General features: G+C 40.6%; 2 protein-coding genes across 2 annotated transcripts; one reads left to right on the forward strand and one right to left on the reverse strand.

Moving 5' to 3' along the window:
* The first annotated feature begins 5,351 nt into the window (after positions 1-5,351).
* atp6v1e1a (ATPase H+ transporting V1 subunit E1a) lies at positions 5,352-9,707 on the forward strand. Its single transcript, XM_084363213.1, has 9 exons — positions 5,352-5,491; positions 5,989-6,054; positions 6,147-6,256; positions 6,856-6,922; positions 7,279-7,368; positions 7,470-7,538; positions 7,670-7,764; positions 7,887-7,974; positions 9,106-9,707. The coding sequence occupies exons 1-9, from the start codon at positions 5,459-5,461 to the stop codon at positions 9,166-9,168; spliced, it is 681 nt and encodes a 226-aa protein (XP_084219339.1). The 5' UTR covers positions 5,352-5,458; the 3' UTR covers positions 9,169-9,707.
* slc25a18 (solute carrier family 25 member 18) lies at positions 9,704-18,736 on the reverse strand. The gene is made up of 10 exons (XM_084363212.1): positions 18,606-18,736; positions 17,076-17,478; positions 16,694-16,816; positions 15,152-15,207; positions 14,829-14,919; positions 14,143-14,258; positions 13,794-13,989; positions 12,716-12,879; positions 11,253-11,328; positions 9,704-11,132 (listed from the first exon to the last, which is right to left on the reverse strand). The coding sequence occupies exons 2-10, from the start codon at positions 17,093-17,095 to the stop codon at positions 10,991-10,993; spliced, it is 984 nt and encodes a 327-aa protein (XP_084219338.1). The 5' UTR covers positions 17,096-17,478; positions 18,606-18,736; the 3' UTR covers positions 9,704-10,990.
* Positions 18,737-19,508: the final 772 nt, after the last annotated feature.

A 19,508-nucleotide genomic window follows, 5' to 3' on the forward strand; every position in this document is an offset into this window, starting at 1 on the left:
AACTTTGAGGCCTCTGTAGTTAAATTATTCCTGATGTGTCTGAAATTTGCCAGATTGAATTTAATTCTGTTCACAACTTTTTAACTTGTCCCTTCTGTTGTAACATCTGGGTCTGGATCTCTATTTGCAGACTTGGAGAAAAACATGCATACAGTTTTATTAACATTGAGGTGCAAACCCGAGTTTGTTAACCAATTTGAGATAATATTTTGACCACTGCAGCTGATAGCTCTTCTGCGGCTTGCCTCTTGATTTTGGAGTTTAGAAATATGACCATGTCATCAGCATACATCTGACAGGAACCAGTAGGCAAACAAAAACGTATCCAGTTTAGCCCTAATATTTTCCAAAAGAAAACAATTAGCAGTTTCGAAATGACGATGAAGCATTTTGTGTGCTAGTGTTTCAAATTGGAAACAAAGTTATATTTGAAAGGTGAACAAGCACTAAATAACACTAGTGCTGCAAGCACTTAAAGTCCAAAAGTAAAAGAAAAAAGACATATAAAATCAAGAATGAATATAATAAAACAACCATTAATAACATTCATAAAATCAGACATAATACCTTTTTAAAAAGTCATAGAACATGCATCAAATACAAATACATGATTGTACAACATATAAACAAAAAGCATAAAACAGCCTGGAGAATTATTGTCATAATACTAACATAATAATAACACTAATTTAATTATAATCAAGTACAATAAATGGATGCTAATGTCATACTTATCCATGTCTTGTTATGACCTACTTTTGTTTTGAGCTTTATTAATTTATAGAAGTACCTGTTAAATACCTATTTATTTGTCATTTTTATTTTGTAAGTTTTTGTATTGTTATCATTATGTGTTGCAGAAGAGTGGGTATGCGTACAATACAAAATATCGAGTAAATGTGTACATAGTGACACAGACTGGACATATTTGACTTTGATTTGATTGATAGAAAAGTTTTGTCAGAAGTGGGATTCGAACCCAGGACTACCGTCCAACATTTCACAATGTTGGAGGATGACGGCCAATCAAATCCGCGGCTCCACCAATCGCCTTCGCCCAGCTTCAACATTTGACCAATCACGACCGAGAAATGTTGGACGGAGCCGAGCGAAGCCGAGAAGATTTGCGGTAACCTGCGTCGTTTTCGAAGCGGAGTTTGAAGCGAGTGACGGTGACAAAAGAAGTCGGACAACAAGTGAAATGGCGAGTATTTGCACATTTATCACACTGCTGTACACATTAAAACGTTATATAGAAAAGTAATTTCACCTGTTGTGTTAAATTATACGACGGACATTTTACCGATGAATGAATGGGGCTTTTTTGATAACGTAAGTTTATGAATGATTTTGAAGCAGAATATTTCTACCAAATCCTTTTAATTCACATATATAAACAAATATAGTTTAGTGTTGTCATACGAATACGTATTTTTATCTTCACCACTTTCAGACATTAGCTTTGCTAGCTTGAATTTGCCTCTTAAGCCCATTCACATGCATGTGATAAACACTCGTTTTCATCGCTGGAGATATACTTTAATTGTGTCCATTTAGTGTTACACGTATCCCCTACACAATCAAAGTCATACATTGTTTGTCAAGGAAAGTTCACTGTCAGGGTGGGGGTGGGGTGGTCCTAGTGGTATCCTGAACTCATGGTGTCTTGTGATTTTTAACACTTCTGAGAAGCTGACTCGTTAAAACTTCATTCTGTTTTAATAAGATTATTCAAACTGTAAAGGCATTAACTTTCTAATTCATGATATTTCCCGCAACATACTATAAGAATGTATTTATAATATAAATCAGGTTAATTCTACAGCTGAGTTACACACACAGATGCAACCAAAGCCTAGTTGGCTTTGGTTGTCATGGTCTAGCTTTCATGTTCCAGTATTCACGTTGTTTTCATTCATTTAGAAAATGTTCATGCATTTATGTCACCAAAGGCAACATCTTCCAAGTCCCACAAGGCGATTGCGGACTCAGAGTGGATGTCCCACCTGAGGAAGTTTGCCAGCACTGGGGTCTGGCCTCCAGGTGAAGGAAGCAGGCCAGCTCCCAGGCAAAAGAAGTGGTATTCCCTCTATTAGATGGTTTGAGTTTATTCAGTATATTCACTGTATACAGTATATTGTATTCATTGTTATACATTTAACTCATTATAATTTGTATAAAATGCAATAAAGGCCATGTTCCTATGAGTTAATAAACATGTCATGAACAAATAATTTGCATTAGATCTGTGTAACTACACAAATGAAAATCAGTGATTTAATCTGTGATTGATTCAATCAAATGGGCAACTGTTATTTTTAGATGGAGAAATGTCCAATGCAGAGACCAGGACAGAGGTCTTTGTTCGGTCAAGAGAGGCAGTGTGTGCGTCATTTTCACACGCAGAAGGTTGTGTGTGTGTATTAGTACACAAGCTAATTTGTGATTTTATATACTTTGCCATGTCCAGGGCACTGTGGGGCCACAGAGTGCAGCAGCAGGCCAGCAGGGTGCAGCCGTGGGACAAGTGACAGCCGGCCATAAACAGCGACCATTATTAAATTTGTCAATGGTATTTATGACACTCATAACTTGACGATGAATATTTGACATTTTCTTCACTGAATGATAGTTAGACAACAAAGTCCTCTCATGACACCGGCCTTTGCTTTATTTCCTTTCAGTTTACCAAGCCAAGATTTGGTGGCGCTCATGTTGCTGCTGCAAAGCCAAATCTGAGCAGAGCCAGAAAAGCAACAGAGGTAAATGGAGATCACATTGAAACTGTTCAAATTTAAGTTTGTTTGTACAAGTTACTTAGATTGAATTCTTTACAGACCCAAGTCACGAGCCCCACTGAAGCAAGCACCAGTTACCAAGCCAAGCAATATAACTCGGTTTCAAACACAGTTAAAGTAAATGTGTTTCTGTCCATATTTTTCTCAAGATTATTAAGAGTATTAAAAAAGAAACACTCAAATCAGAAATGACACCTGAAAGCTAAATAATAGTGTTTCATGTAGAGCAGCTATATGAAATAATAACGTAATTTTTATGTTGTTAATAATATGAATTTTAATCTTTTCCATGCCTTTACAGTCTCAAAACCCTGTGACAGATGCTCCAGGTCCAGTGCCTGTCCTCAGTACCACAGCAGTGTGTGCCACCGTCACAGTAAGTAATATAACATTTAATATCATTCTGTGTAGAGCATAATCAGTCTTCTACCAGTATTAAGTGTGTTTATGCATTGTGGGGTTTTTTTTATCACTAAGGCTGCGCAACTCTGGACAGAGACATCCCCTCAGCTGCCCCGTTTGTGGTCAGAGGGTTTGCCACCTGAAGACCACAAATGGATTGAGAAATATGTTTTGAAGGTGGGGCCCAGGGGAAAACTAGAGCTTCAAAACAACTTGAAGCTCTGGTACTATCCACCACAGCCAAGTCATCTCTACCACCAGGGTCCAGCTCCAGATCGCTTTTTCGCGCACCCACTTCTTGTCTGGATGCCCAACAAATAGTGGAAGGTGAAGGTGGTCTATCCCAACCCTGCCTGTGGACGCCATCAGCTCACACGAGCTGGACTGCACAAGAGGGATGTGGACAGGATCTACAACATGGTGACAGAGACTCTAACCTGCACCAAATGTCGAGCCAACCATGTGTCTTGGAGTCAGACTGTCCTGAAACAACTGGACTTGGCGCACAGGTAGGAATTTCGGGTCATCCTCACACAAAAGTGAGTAACATCTCCTTGTCTCTCTTGCCTTGTCAAGTAGAATTATGTAAAACATTTTTACTGATACATCTGTCTGTGACCAAGGTTTGCTTGTGACATCCGGGTGATCCGACTTCTGCAGGAGAGAGGCCTGGGGAACAGCCCTACGCGGGTTTTGAAGCAACTCAGGGAGAACCACATGGAGGAATGGCTTCACCGTGTGGCATGGTACACCACAGTATGTGTGGACTTCCTCCAGTGGCCCGGACTGTTGCAAGAAGCTTGCCGGAACTGCCAAGGGCACAGCACTCTGGCTCACCTCAGTGGGAAATGAGTATGGTCAGATACTAATAAGTGTGCTGACCGCTCAGGAAGGAGCTGGCCTGCACATGATGGCAGCTGATCTGGTCAAGCGATACCAGCAGGCAGGTGTGGATCCCCCTGTCATCCTGTATGTGGACTGTGGCTGCTGTGCTGAGGCGACGGAGACCAAGTTCAAGGCCAGATTCAGCGGGTGTCCAGACCTGACAGTAAGGCTGGATATCTGGCACTTCATGCTTGTGTGCTAGTGTTTCACATTTGAAACAGTTATATCTGAAAGGTGAACAAGCACTAAATAACACAGAGCAGAAAATGCTGCAAGCACTTAAAGTCCAAAAGTAAAAGAAAAAAGACATAAAATCAAGAATGAATATAATAAAACAACCATTAATAACATTCAGACATAATACGTTTTGTATACAAAATGACACCGACTGGATATATTTGATGGAAAAGTGTTGTCAGAAGTGGGATTCGAACCCACGCCTCCAGGGGAGACTGCGACCTGAACGCAGCGCCTTAGACCGCTCGGCCATCCTGACTTACGGCACTGTAGGGGAAACCGTCGATTTAAAAAGTTACGGCACGTAGATGTTACGATTATCTTGTTAGAACAAAGCGTTTTACAGCTCAGCGGTTCTGTATTAATTTTATTATACATACATGCGCAGCAGCAACAGCGGCTAAACTTTAAACATGTCTCTCTTGCTCCCTCTGCTGGTGTTTGAACGGTAGTAGCACAGACACCCAGAAGGTTCATTTGACGAGGAGTAACAGCAGACTTTAGAAAAAAAATAACACTCTTTCCCACTCGACTCACATGCTGGACATGGGTTAGGGGAAAGACAATACATTTTTTCATTATGAGTATATAACAAAAGAAAACTTCTTTCTCATTCAGATTGAAACTAATGAGCCGCTGCTTGCACCGAAGCCCCTCACTGCAGTTTGGGGCAGATCTCAACATGGGCGAAACGTGAATCGACTCGTTCTAATGCGCCACCTGGTGGCGGAGGCCATGCAGCACATTCACTTTAACTTTATTCGCCACTTTGGAGGCTCGGGACTCACGTCGTGGTCCATAATTTCAGACTGACTGATATATTTGTCAGCTTCTGATAAAGTCTTGAATCATCATTTTAGAGTGACCTTTTAATTTATATGGGACACAAGACACATGTTTTATCCTTCCTGTGCTCACAGTCCTATTAATTTTCCAGTTTGCTTTAGGTTAACACCTTATTTTGAAAACCGGACCTACTGAATACGTTTTTCTTTTATTTTGAAAAGCATGACCGGATGATGAGTTGCGTCTTGTCGCGTCTTGTAACTGTTTCTGCCCAAGTGGACTCCAGCAGCGGTCGAGAAGATTTATTGTTTACAGACTTTAAAATAAAGAAAACATATTGAACAACAGACATGGCGCTCACCGACGCTGACGTACAGAAACAGGTAAAGTAGACAATGTTTGTCATGCAGTTAACTGTTGAATGTAACCATGTTTATCCCAGTGAGCTGACGTTAGCCAGTGTTAAACATAACAAACATTAACGCGAGCTAACGGGCTAAAACCTCAACTACAGCAGCATGTGAACTCACTGGCAGCTGTTTAATCATTATTACACACCAACTGTCAGCTTATGAAGTTGTTACTAACCTCGTCAATTATATTTTACATTGATTTGGGTTGTTTGACACGTTCGCAGACGTGAAACAGTCTGTTGATAATAGGTACAAGTTAGTCAGATACAAACTCTTAGGAGTAACAGTAAACGAGATCATTGAATGTCTTAATATAAGTCTGTTTTAGTAAGAACATCTGTTATGACTGGTGAATTGGTTTGTGCTTAGCCCTCACTAGATGTAGACAGTTGACACAACGTTATCCATTAAGCTTGAACATTGTGAGACATCTGACTTGTGACCAAACTGTTTGTCTTTTGTGGCAGATCAAGCACATGATGGCCTTCATTGAGCAAGAGGCCAGAGAGAAAGTTGAGGAGATTGATGCTAAGGTAATTCAAATATGTCAGTCTGTCAGTCAGTCTTGTGATTGTGCTGCAGTGAGCGATAACTGGGCCTTCTTGTCATACCTATGTATTGACAGGCAGAGGAAGAGTTCAACATTGAGAAAGGCCGACTGGTGCAGACTCAGCGCGTGAAAATCATGGAGTATTACGAGAAGAAGGAGAAGCAGATTGAACAACATAAGAAAATGTAAGTTGTTGGTTTATTACAGACAGTCTTACATTGTGTGAGACATTTGATGCGTAGATCAATATTTGTAACTACTCCACCTTTCCGGGCCCTGAACTCTATATAGGTCTCTAGAAATCCAGTTGTGTTGGCAAAGGAGACATAAAATCCATGTGTTGTAAGAAGAGCCCAAACAATACTATTTTTGGGGGGTTAAAAAATTCCTCTATTGATATATCAGTCATTAGTGATGTCTCAAATGTGGTCATCAAGCACACAAAGATATGTAATGGAGGCAGGATATTTAACAGTTTAACAATAAACATTTTGGTCAAAAATGATGACATTGTGGTGGTGCATTGAAACAGTGAACTTCACTGGGAATTTGATAATTTTAAATTACCTACAAGCATCTTTTCTTTCATTATCATCCAGAAAAAGTTTCCAAATCCTTGCATATTAGACAACATACTCACCAAAACCAACGTGCCCTTGATAGGCTGATAAAGGCCATATATCCGTCAGGCTCTAGCTGTGAGGACTGGGTATCAGGCAAAGCAGCTTACATGTTCGTGTTTGCAACTAATTTAATCGTTGACTTCTCCTTCCAACTTTCTCAGTCAGATGTCCAACCTGATGAACCAAGCCAGGCTGAAGGTGCTGAAGGCCCGAGACGACATGATCACGGTCAGAGATATTACACATATTTACATATTCCAATCATGTTACAAATTGACACAGGTGTCTCTCACTTTTACAAATTTTAGATATTGATAGATGCATACAAAGTTGCATTCATTTCTTTTCCTTTTCATACCCAGATTAAAATTCCTGCATTGTTCTGTCGGGTTCCACCACCCCAATAATTGCCTGTCACCACAGAAAAGCCATAAATACTTATACACTGTATTTAAAAATGTTTCCACACAATGACAGGACTCTCCACAGTACAGCCTGTGAGCATTACGTTTACTCTCAAGTAATCTAAATGAATCAGTGAATTCACAGGCTTTTTCTGTTTTCTGTTTGTGGTCTTGCCTCAGGATTTATTGAATGAGGCTCGTCAAAGACTAGGAGAAATTGCCAAGGACCCTGCAAGGTACTCCACCCTCTTGGAGGGCCTGGTGCTTCAGGTAATTCCTCCAACTGCTCTCATTGGACGACACAGCTAAATCAACAATTGATTGGGTTTGTAAGTTCTCTGTTTTCTAAGTTGGTGCTTTTGACTTTTCAGGGATTCTATCGGCTACTGGAACCTAAAGTTACCATTCGCTGCCGACAGCAGGATGTAGAAATGGTTCAGGTGAGGTTGAGCTGACCACAGTGTTGTATGTTGTGATATTGTAATAAGTCGTTTAGGTTAGCACAGTTAATGATAAGAGCCTCTGCATCTTATGTTGCCTTCATGATAGTTGGAAGTTTTGTGTTTTACAGGCTGCTGTTAACAAGACCATCCCTGTGTATAAAGAGGCAGTAAAGAGCAACATAGTCGTCAAAATTGATCAGGAACGTTTTCTTCCATCAGAGATGTAAGTTGTTTTACTGTACTTTAGCATCAACTCTTACTCTTTGATTTTAAATGTATTGTCAGTTTATTCATTTATATTGGTTCTCTTAAGTTTGCAGTAAGTGTCTCCTCTTTTTTTAACAGCTGCGGAGGAGTTGAAGCATATAATGAAAATGGGAAGATCAAGGTTTCCAACACTTTGGAGAGCAGGATAGAACTAATCGCACAGCAGGTAGAGTAACTTTGATAATAACTCAAAATGCAAATCATCATTTGTGAGCTTTATACAACATTAATGTAGTTTCTGCTGTTTGCCTGTGGAGGGCAGCACAGGCCACTGGGTTCTCCTGTGAGGCTAATTACCTAAGGGATGGAGAGTTGAAAATAAAAAAGTTTTCACGTAATTCAAGACACAATCTTTGTCAAAATGAATGCGCTTTAGAAACTTAAACAGTTGTTTTTCAGGTAAAAAGAGGAGAGACCTGACTGCTCTTACCAAAAAGTTCAGCACAGACCCTTCATACATAAAGAACGTTAAGTGAGGGTACACATAAGCCAAGAAAACTTTGGATAGAAAATGTAAATAGAAATAAGTGAACAGGACACGCGTCCCTCAACGGCCATATGTAAGTGACAATGTTGTTTATATTTTTTGCTTCCATTAGCACACCTCCCACATGTAGCAACATGTTTGAATCTGCAAAACACCTTTTTATTGGTATGCTTTTAGAAAATCGGCTAGTATTATTACATAGTTTGGTTTAAACTTTAAAAAATGTCAATTTAGTTTGTTGCAGTGATGTCTATTGCAGTTATCAAGCTAACGGCTAGCCACAGCCCATCCTGTCTCATAATACCCCTTTATCAAAAAGCTTCAGATTGAAAGTTGTACATATTAGTTGCGTAAGACCAGCAAGTTCACTACCTTTCACAATCTCGCTTACCTTTGTGTGTGATAGATTAACAAAATAAACACACAAAATATCAAGAAAGGCTATACACTTCTTCTCCCCGAATTCAACTTATGTCTTTAACCGCACTAGGACAAGCTTAATTGCATCATTAACTCATTGTAAAACTCACTTCACTAGGCTACTGCCTAGCTAGCAGAGAGCACCAGTTCTCGGTCACTCTGGTGACACATCGATAATCTCAAAATATATTTACAGCTACCTTGAATTCTGGCCATATCTTACAAGTTACACCATTGACCACCTCCCTTTATGTCCACAAAAGAAGGAAGAAAGAAACATTGAAGCATCTTCGTTTGTTTAGTCTCTCATTTACTTCAGTAATTTATCATCCAGCTTTCCTTTCAGTTTCTTGTGTGTACTTATATGTATCCTGACTTCACACCTGACAGATGATGCCAGAGATCAGAGTGAACTTGTTTGGAGCCAACCCCAACCGCAAGTTCACGGATTAATGGTGGACTAACAGGCTTTACAAGGTGATTGCAGACCATCATCATAGTATGCAAGAGTCGGTGTAAACACTTGCCAATCATCAAGGGTCAATGAGTTCCCGGATTTGCTTAAGGGGATACTACCGATGTTTTCATATATCTTTTTATTTTTGTACTAATGGACAGAATAATAAGTGTATTATATAAAAGTGCCATTTTGTTTTACCTCTTCAGGGGAAGTCTAAAGGACTGCTTTAAATTGCCATGTCAATGCAAATGTCTTCCTTCATTTGTTTGGGAAATCTGTTGCTCTATTACTTGATTATATATTCAAAGCTACATGTTTAGGTCACCAAAGACACACATTGACCTACGTGGTCTACATGTTCAGACTACAGTCCTAAAAGATGTTGATTGTCGGAGTGTTTGCCAAACTTTTTTTCAACAGTTTGACTGTGCGCTTGTGCAGACAATCATTGTTGTTGTTGGATTTTTGTTTTTCTGAAGCACTTAATATACAACAGCCAAAGAAATAAAAGCGCGTGACACAGAGAAATCAACATGTATGAGATATCTTTATTTACAGCTTGTAAACAAACAGTTTACTCAGGCTATGTTCGCTCTACAATGAGGAAAATGTAGTAGCCTAGGTACACTAGCCACATCAAAAATGTGTCTTGCATTAAAAATGTAAAAAAAAGCTTTTAGTGCCACCCAGTGGACTTTAGTAATGGCAAACAGTTGGCAAGACAAGGTGCCATACTCCCTCCATGGGTCTGACAAATAGTATTGTCCTCGCTAACTTGGACTCAAGTACCAAATCAATGTTTCAACACCCCCAATTCCTTTGAGATCATTTAAGACTTACAGTTTTGATGCTTAAGAAACTATCAGCATTGATAAGGCTTTAATTGCATGTTTTTAGTTATTGTGCGCACATCAGTTGAAGCAACATATTTTTATGCAAAACCAAGCAGTAAAAACAGCCCTCGGCTTCTCGCAGGTTTTATTTTTAAACCCTTCCAAGCTGTGGAGAAGAGGAAGTCAAGGCTATGACACAGTAGCCCAGCAGTCTAACCTGTGGCCTTTAGACAGGAAGTGAGCCGTCTGTTAGGGTATATTGTATGCTTATACAGGGATTAAAGCATTACCATCAGATTAACACATGACCTCAGAGTCACTGGCAGGCAGGACCTCCCAATCCAGTAAGGGAATCCAAGATTACAACTCAGACCTCACGGATAGAGTAGGAGGTGTGCAGAACAGGACGAGATCAAGCTTCTGTTCCAGAGAAACGTAACAAACAAATCTAAAGGATTGGCATCTGAAGTCGAGCAAAATACCCAGCTCAGACTCTGACATCAAATGTTCTGCAATATTAGCTTTTGATAAAGATTGAAAGGGGAAATTGTCACTTACTTAGGATGATGCACAGTTCTTCGTTGGTAGGCATTTTAGTAAGCAGCCTCAATGAACATGCAGCAGCTCTCTCTTAACCACAAAACAGAATAATCTCTTTTGGGTCAAAGGAACAACCCCAGACATATTGCATCAAGCACATGGGGATGACCCAGACAACCCGGGACACATACCCTCAGATTAGTCACACACATACACAGGACCCTGTTTAACCTATGGAACCCTGCTGACGGCATGTAAAAACCTAGAGAAACATGATTAGTGTGAACCCACTGGTCCACGTATTAGTAAAAGGAGCCTCTTCATATCTCTTCCCTTGGTTAGTGGCTCTCTGTATTCACCATTCTCTCAGTTGTCATTCACTGCAGATTAAAGCAGCAAAATATCTGTACAGAGACAACACAACCACCTCCACCAAGCACCGTTATTCCAGCAAACCTAGCGCCGCCTCCCCTACGCCAAGAAAGTACACACCCTGCGCAATGCCAAAAAGAGGAGCGATGACAAGAGCACGACACGTTGCACCTTTCAGGAACGCTGCCGGGCCCTCCCGCCTCAAGATGCGCCTGCAAAAGTATACAAACAGGACAAAAATGTTACAAGGCTCTACACTTCAATATATAAAATTATATATTATATATAAATATTACGGCAGCAAATGTGTAAAACGTTATACAAAATCGTACCGTGTGCAGTCAACGATTCCTCTGTATGTGTCTTCTCCTTCACCTTTTTGCAAGGTCTGCAGACGAGTCTTTATCACTGGACAGGCATTTAAAAGACAGAATGCACCGTCAGTACACCAACTCAAAGATCACTGTCAGTTAAAGAAATCAGCAGAATTGCTAACATGTATGTTAAAGGATAAGTTCACCCAAAGATAAAAATTTGCTCATTATCTACTGAGCCTCGTGCCAATGGAAAGTCAGGTGAAGTTTTCCACTCAACATTTCCGGGGCTTCACAGCAAAACAATGTCTCAGCATTATCCTAAAAAAACTGAAGTAGATGAAGTCAAAAAAATGTAACAAAACAATAAGAAAAGTGAACATAAAATGGCTCCATGTGGCAAAATAGAAGTCTCCGGAAACCCTGAGATCCCAAACTGTTTTGAATAGATGTTATTTACATAGTTTTTAAAGCCAAAATCTTCACTAAAGCTGCTAAGCTAAAAGTGTAAAGTGTGTGCACCCCGTCTGAATTTGATACATGAGCTCGACTACACGTCAGAGGTGTAAATGTTGTTTTGCAAATCAATTTGGGATCTCGGAGCTTCTGGAGACAACAAGCTGCATGGAGCCATTTAACTTTTTCTTTTTTTTTTTTACATTTTCTAAACAAGCCCCCATCTACTTCAGTGGAAAGGCTGTGACACTGTTTGCTGTGACGCTCCACAAATCATCAGCATGGGGTGAGTAGATAATGACTCGGTGACCTTATCCTTTAATAGTCACACAAGTAGAGAAGTGAAAGAAGTCAGTGAACTGACTCCATAATGTCACTTTCATACAATGACTGTGCCTGAAATCACTCGCCATTTACAATAGTGCTCTGTGTTTACTGTCAGCCATTTTATGAGTGAGTCCAAATTCTGAGTGTGTTCATTTATTCACTAGATAATACCCTCATGTCATGTACATTACCTTCTGTTTATAATTCCACAAATACAGAAACTGTAATGAAAGTGAAAGTAAGTGTCCAAAATATCAGTTTATATACTGTACTTTGAGGATCTATTATACGGTATAAGGAGTTGTGAATGAGTGAACATGCTAGTAATTTGCTAAGGGTTTGCTAACCTGCGAACCCTTAAGTTTAACAAAAACCTTGGGGTGTATTGAATAGAGCTACAGTGATTAATTTTTGAATCAATCAGCTGTTAGCTGTAAAATGATTTGCCAACTATTTTGATAAAAAGTGAATTGGTTTGAGTAAAGTCTCTGATTCCAGCTTCTTAAATGTGAATATTTTCTGATTTCTTTACTTCTCTATCACAGTAAACTGAATATCCTTGGGATTTTATAGACCAAAAAAAATAAGTGATTAATCAAAATGATAATCGACAGATTATTGGACAGTGAAAGTAATGGTTAGTTGCACCTCCTGTCCTACCATCTCTCTTACTTTGTCTGTTTCTTTCTCCCACTCACCGTCCAGTGGTGTCACAGCCACAGCTGCCACTGAGCCCGCGGTGCAGCCTGCCACAAAGGAGTGCCAGAATGGCGCCCGGGTCTGCACGTTATCCACTTTTTCCTGGCCCAGCGCGTTTAAGTTGGCAAACAGCGGGAAGTAGATCATTGAGAAGGGGACATCCCTAAAAATATTATTAAAAAAATGGTAAGATGAAATAAGATGGAAGAGAAAAGACTCTTACAGCGTAGAAACAAGATGGCCCAAAAACAAAGTGTGAGAGGGTGAAGTCACATGAGAGAAGCAGGGAGAGAGAAAGAGAGACCTGGCCCCATTCAACTGCAATATAACAGCCAGACATAGCCGCAGGGATCTATTGATCAGTGTTGATTGGCAGATGTGTCAGGAAGTACAACAAAGGCAGTATGAGTTATGCAATGTAAAAATCAGCTAATTAAAGCAGTGATGACAGAGTTGAATGACAGTTTTTTCCAACACGATAGTGAAGAATAATGACAGGGACTGGAAATATGTCTGGAATTGTTCAAAAGTATGAGAGTAAGTCAATATAGTTTGCCTCTATCTCAGTGCTTTTTACTCATAACATAGTCAGTAGATATATATGTACATTTAAAGTAAGAAAGCTAAAAGTTTAGTGTAGGTAAATATGACAAGATTAAGAAAAACAAATGTCATGTATTGTAAATAAGAAGAGTAAAGTATTGCAACCGAGTTCCGAAATAGATTCATTCAGATTCACAAGGTCCTGCTTTGAAAGACCATTGTGGCATTCAAGTATAGATTTCTGAGTCTACGAGTGCACTTGAATGCACCATGAAGTCCCTGTCCCTGTGCCATGAGTGTGAAACTCTGACACAGACAGACAGCAGAGGACAGAAGCAGCGTGCCCGTGAATGACACCAAAACACATCCGCAGGAAAAGGCATTTATTGAACGATCAATCTGAGGATTTTATGAATTGATATCGGATCGTTCAAATGGAAATAAAATTTGATTGGGTAAATCTATTTTTTTAAACTCAGCCCAAAACGTCAGTGAGAGTGTATGTGTTTGTGTTTATGTCTTTGTGTGTGTGACCTCATTAAGGTGGCTCCTGCCCCCCTGTAGAGGCCTGCCAGTCCACGAGTCTTCAACAGCTCCACAGTGATGCCGGTGGCTGAGGTCCGAGGAGGAGGACTCGGTCTAGCTGGTGGGGGGGCCACCAACGATGGAGCTGGACCAGAAGCAGCAGCAGCAGCAGCCTGAGCTGGTGTTGAAACAGGCCTCTGGGCAGCTGGTAGTCAAACACAGATGATGCCAGGTTAGAAAACACGTACAGGCCAATTTAATCGTGCAGCATCACATCATTATCTACTATCCAAATAGCATTTTCCAAGATTTGTACAAAGAAAGACAAAAAAGAATTAAACCCAGTGATTCAACTCACCGAGCCTTCCTGCGTCCTGCAGCTGGATCTTAAGCATCTCCATTGGAGTGGTGACCACCACCTGGCAGGTCCCAGCCCCACACCCTGCCAGTACCTCCCCCCACAGGGGCAAATGCCTGGAAACATATTGGAGTGTTAGGAACAGGTATACAGCATTACCAACAGGTAGCATTTGAGATCAATAGATTACAGAGCCCTGGAGTGGCCATAGAGAGAAATAACTATACATCCAGGCCACCTTTTACTACACTGAGCGCTCAAAATGCATGGGTTATGGTGGGTTCAGCTCTCAGGGTGCCAGGAGCCAAACTCAGCATAAAAAACAACATCGGTACTGTATCTCCTCTTTTCACTAGAATGTTTACTAGGATGCTGCTGAGCCCGGTTCTGTTACCCATTAAACCAACTCCAGTTCTGGTGCACATTCAGACGCAGCTCCCTGCTAGCATTCCCCACTGGGTCCCTGCCCCGGACCTGAAACCCTCCACTTTCTGATTGTCCAAAGTTCATGTTTCAGCAAAAGTGGCCATAAAGTCTCTAAACAAAACAAATTATTTTTGTATTCTAACTCATTAACGTAGTTTAAGTTTACTGCAATATCCTTGGCCTCTTCTATAAAAATCTAATAATATTTAACATTACTGCATTTGTCAGGATGGATCATTAAAGGACAAAAATTAATGTACCCATCCTTTGAGAGCTTCTGTCTGAAGACGTCATTGGCTGCCAGCTTGATGGCTTTTTCTGGCGTGACAAGAGTGAGATTCACTGCTGCACCTGGAAACACAAAGAGCTTGATGACAACCAAAGGTTTCCACTGAGATACACAAATAGATCCCAACTACACAGCAGCTTATGGCTCACCATCGTTGGCTAATAGACACTGGTCACTATGATAAAAAGATTGAGGGCTTGCAAGAGAAACAACAGCGTAGGTGGCTGGATTAAGCTTATAGTAAAGCACACTTATAGTGTTGTTTGTCACAGGGATTACAAATGCAAAAAATACCTCTGTAGCATCCAAAATAGCCCTCAGAGCGAACCGTCTTTGCCAGGCAGTCCAGCCTTTAAAGACAAAAAGAAAGAAATTGACATTTTGTCTGTTTTTCATATAACTATGTGTGAAATATTTATGTCCTTAAATACACTACAATATTAACACTATGTTTATATTTGAAGATATAATATGTAACTTTTCAGCAATAAAAAATGTCTAAAAATGACTAAACCTTTGTTACATATTTTGGCGATTGTGTACTTTTATTATCCCAAAAGAAAACATCAGATGATACCTCAAAGAGTGAGGAAGGAAGCAACGTGCATAAAACTTTACAACATGAAGTCGTCTGTGAACATTTCTGCCTCAGTCACATCAAATAGATTTTCATCGGCAGTCGTGGTTGTTAAACAATGAAGACAAAAACTCCTGTGATCCTTTCACAACATCATCAAACTATGTCCAGTTTGTATGTTTTCAGTGTTTTGATTGAGATACCCACGCCAGAAGTTACACAGTGAGCGTTTAAACATTAGCTTCACTGACAGACATTAAGGTAAAATCTTTAGTATTATGCATCATCATCATCAGCTCGGCCTTTACACAGATACACCATGACCCTGTCATGCCCTGTCACAGACTACACAGAGGGCTGTGGAATCATTAAGCTGTATCAGTTGTTCTGCTGAAATTCTCTTTTTTTCTTTGCAAAGACCAGAAAAAATCCATTTCATTAGGCCTTGAGGGAGTTAGTTAACCAGGCTATTTTTCCATCTCTGACTCACACTAGGAATCCGCAGTTTAAAATGTTTGAAGTCAGCAGGGCCACGCCCAGTCAGCCAGCAGTATTATACCCACCAGATGTGCGCAGTTACAAATTCGGGTGTCATGTAAGGACACTGTCTTGTTCTCTGCATCTGTCTGTAAGGATTTCTGATTAAAACTAGATAAAAACTGAGGTGTTGGATTGTGAAGTAGCTTTAGTGCATTCATTGAAACATTTGTCAGCTTCGGTGAATACAATTCCTGTTTTAAAGTTACCACGGCAGTCCATCAAAACACACACTGTATGCAGCCACTCCTCTCACATGATGAGCGAGTTTTGTACAAACTGACCAAAACACTGCACCAAATATGGGAGAAGTTTGTTTATCTGTGCTGATCCACCCTCGGAAATTCAGTGGAAAAGTATGTGACTCATAATCAGAATAATTCTTACTTGTTTGTAGCTTAAATTAGAGAGTGCTGTTTACCAGAAGCACATTTAACCATTCATCATCAGCAGATGAAAATGTTTTATGGTTTAAGAAACGTCGATATTGGTTTTGTGAACATTTCCTTGCGGAGAAAACAAGACTTGCAATCAGCTGTTCTCTTACTTTAAAGATAAAGATGAATTTATCAATAACGACATCTCAATAACGACTATTTAAGTGGAAAACAGATCATTCAGGAATGCTAAGACCATTGAATTGTGACAATGTAAGTTATCTTTGTATGTGGCAGATCAATGACAGTGGCGAGTTAACTCGGGCCAAGGGGAGCACTACTCACATTCCTTTGTAGACTTGGACGCCCTGCTGGTTCTGAAGGCGGGTCTTGGCCAGGTCAATAGGAAATACACATGTCACACCAACCAGGCCTGCCACGCCCCCATTAATCAGCTTAGCAGGGAGGCTGCAAAGGGATCAACATAGACACACGCACACATGCGTGCACAGACCTCACGTAAGCGTAGTCACCCTCACAAGCCATGCAAATGACACATTCATTCATGGATAAAAATACAAATAAAGCAGGCACACAGGGAGTTCCCCCCAAACACCACACATACACATACACATCAGACTAACATTGACACAGATGCTGCTTCCGCTCAGTGAATACAATTTAACTTGTCTTCTTTAAACTAAACAAATGAAGTAGAGATACTCACCTAACTTTCTTCTCGGCCATCCTGCTTATGTTTGGGCTCTAGGCCCACGACTCCTCTCCTCCTCCTCCACTTACTCCTCCTCTTCCTCCTCTTCCTTTTCCTCTTCCTCTTCCCTCTCACACTTCTTGCACGCAGCCCAGAGTTGTCACCACCAGCTTAACTCTCACCTGCCCACCCACTCTACAAACGCAGCTCGCTGCTTCTGTTAATGTGCCAGCACTGGACCACCTTCTTCTTCCTCCTCCTCCTCTTCTTCTTCTTCTTCTTCTTGTTCTTCTTCTTCACCCTGGTGCAGCAGGGGTGGACGCCCTTTTTCCAAACCACAAATGTTGGATCTGTGTCTTCTGGCCAGCCCTTCTGTTTTGCTGCACCTCACACCAAAACCGAATCTCTCTCCCACTGCCTGGAAAGACAAAACACATGCAGTAAATCTGGATGAAATCATTATGAAGAGCAAGTGAGAGCAGTGTTTCTTTATTCTATATGACACATAGGTATTGTCTTTCTCAAAGCCTTGTTAAATAGACATTTGCAATGGCTTTATAAGACAGTAGGAGAGCATTGTTGTGGTGGAGGGTGGACACACCTCGTATGAACTATCAGAGTCTATAAAATCCAGATTTAGTCATTCATAAATGTGAATAGCAGCATATCCCAGGACTACCACACTGAGACAGAACATCTTGAGTCTCTCTAATCTGCCAGCTAAAAGGGATAAGAGTATTTGATCTAGCAAGGAGGGCAGAACTGAAAATGAGGGGCTTACCGGTATTCTTTTACCGCATTTGGAATCCAGCATTTACAAAAGACTGAAAAGGAGATTTGAACGGATGATGGAGAATTTGTTTGACAAGTTTTTTTTCTTTATTTCTTTTTTTTTTGTTCTGGATGAACAATAGTTTGTAGTCTTGCCCAAGTAGTGTGTATCACGGATAATACAAATACTGTTGAAACCTTATCTGAGGTTCACGGCTCTTGCTGTCCTCTTGTTTCTTCCATTCTTTTTCTGCCTTTTCCCTTCCTGACTTCCCCCTTCCCTTAGCTCCCTAATTAATCTCTTTCTTAATCTCTCCACCTCCATTCTGCCTCTATTTTTACCACTGTAAACCTTCACCTACCCTCGCCTCTCTCAACGGACACAGTTTTTGCTTAGTTCATCTTCTCTTTTTTATTTTGCATCTCCGTAACTTTTTCATCTCCAAATATTTTTTTTCCATCTATGTCTTCGTACTCTTTTCCATTGCTGGATCCTAGTCACATTCTACACATGCCTTTCACTGAGCCTCTTTCTGTAAAACTTTCTTTCAGCTCAGCTCCATTCACACACTGTGGTGACCCTGCCAAAACACAGACAAGGGTGCCTCACCCCAAGTAAACCTCCAGCTCCCAGACCTCTGTTTGCCCTAAAAAACTGCACTAGAACACCCCTGCTCACACAGTTCACGCCACACAAGCCTCACGAGACATCTTTCAAAAAACATAATTTTCCTCCATCATGGGAGATACAGCAGTTGGGAATGGGGGTCTTACCTCTGTCGGCGCATCCCACAGACAGGATCAAGCTGTCCACTTTCCTTTCACCTCAACAATGCGTGCAGCAGTGGTAGTCAAGCGAGAGCGATCTGAGAGAGCCAGCCGCCACTCAGGGGCCGTTGCACAAACACCAGCATTGTCCTGTTGCCTAAGTCCCTCCCTCTCGTGGTGACTCCCTGTGTGAGACAGCCCCGGCAACACAGCTCTGCACTAACACAACTCGACATAAACTCATGCCTGTGGAGCCGCTGCCACAACACACGCAACAGACACAGCAGAGTCAAACACCCTCAATTATATCTCACTGTGTTTTCTTTCTAAGAATATACAACATGAACAGCAACTTAAAACTAGGCTTCCCATCAGTAATGAGTTCTCCATTCAGCAGTCCCAGTATTACATAATACCTCTCGGCACATTGAATTCCACAAATGTTCACAGACTCCCAATTACTACCAAGGTAACAGTGATGCACCGATATGATTATCACTGTTTGGGATATTTTATTATAGAAAAACATGTAAAAGGAGGTAATATAAAAGACAAAAGGTTATGTAAGGGCATCAACAAAAAGAACATGTGACTACCACAGCAACCACTCATTGCCCCACAGCTATTTTTTCATGACCATTGATTGATGTATTGATTCCTCCTAATGGAAAAAACAATTACTGTCAGCGATCATTTCTCTCATCAGCAGGAAAAATCTGTCACTGAAGATGATATTTTCTAGGTTGGCTTTCACATTTGTGCAAGTGCAATGCATCTCCCAGCGTACACTACAGCAGGCATATTCAGTGATGCAGGTTTTCTTTTTCCTACTCTATTCATTTTCACAATTGAAAAGTAATCATCATGTTTGTGACAGGTAGAAAAACACCTTTTTAATCTTAGAAGTAG

The sequence above is a fragment of the Pagrus pagrus genome (assembly GCF_965226575.1).
Source record: "Pagrus pagrus genome assembly, chromosome: 10".
In the NCBI taxonomy this organism is placed as follows: Eukaryota; Metazoa; Chordata; class Actinopteri; order Spariformes; family Sparidae; genus Pagrus; species Pagrus pagrus.

Excerpts from the sequence above, each read along its gene's own strand:
- slc25a18 (XM_084363212.1), bottom strand. The coding sequence starts at position 17,095 with ATGGCCGAGAAGAAAGTTAG. Across the intron at positions 14,259-14,828 it reads CAGAAGCTCTCAAAGGATGG|GCATTTGCCCCTGTGGGGGG; the intron begins GTACATTAATTT and ends ATATGTTTCCAG. Across the intron at positions 11,329-12,715 it reads GGCTGTGACACCACTGGACG|TGATAAAGACTCGTCTGCAG; the intron begins GTGAGTGGGAGA and ends ATGCCTGTCCAG.
- atp6v1e1a (XM_084363213.1), top strand. The coding sequence starts at position 5,459 with ATGGCGCTCACCGACGCTGACGTACAGAAACAG. Across the intron at positions 5,492-5,988 it reads ACGCTGACGTACAGAAACAG|ATCAAGCACATGATGGCCTT; the intron begins GTAAAGTAGACA and ends CTTTTGTGGCAG. Across the intron at positions 6,923-7,278 it reads CCCGAGACGACATGATCACG|GATTTATTGAATGAGGCTCG; the intron begins GTCAGAGATATT and ends GTCTTGCCTCAG.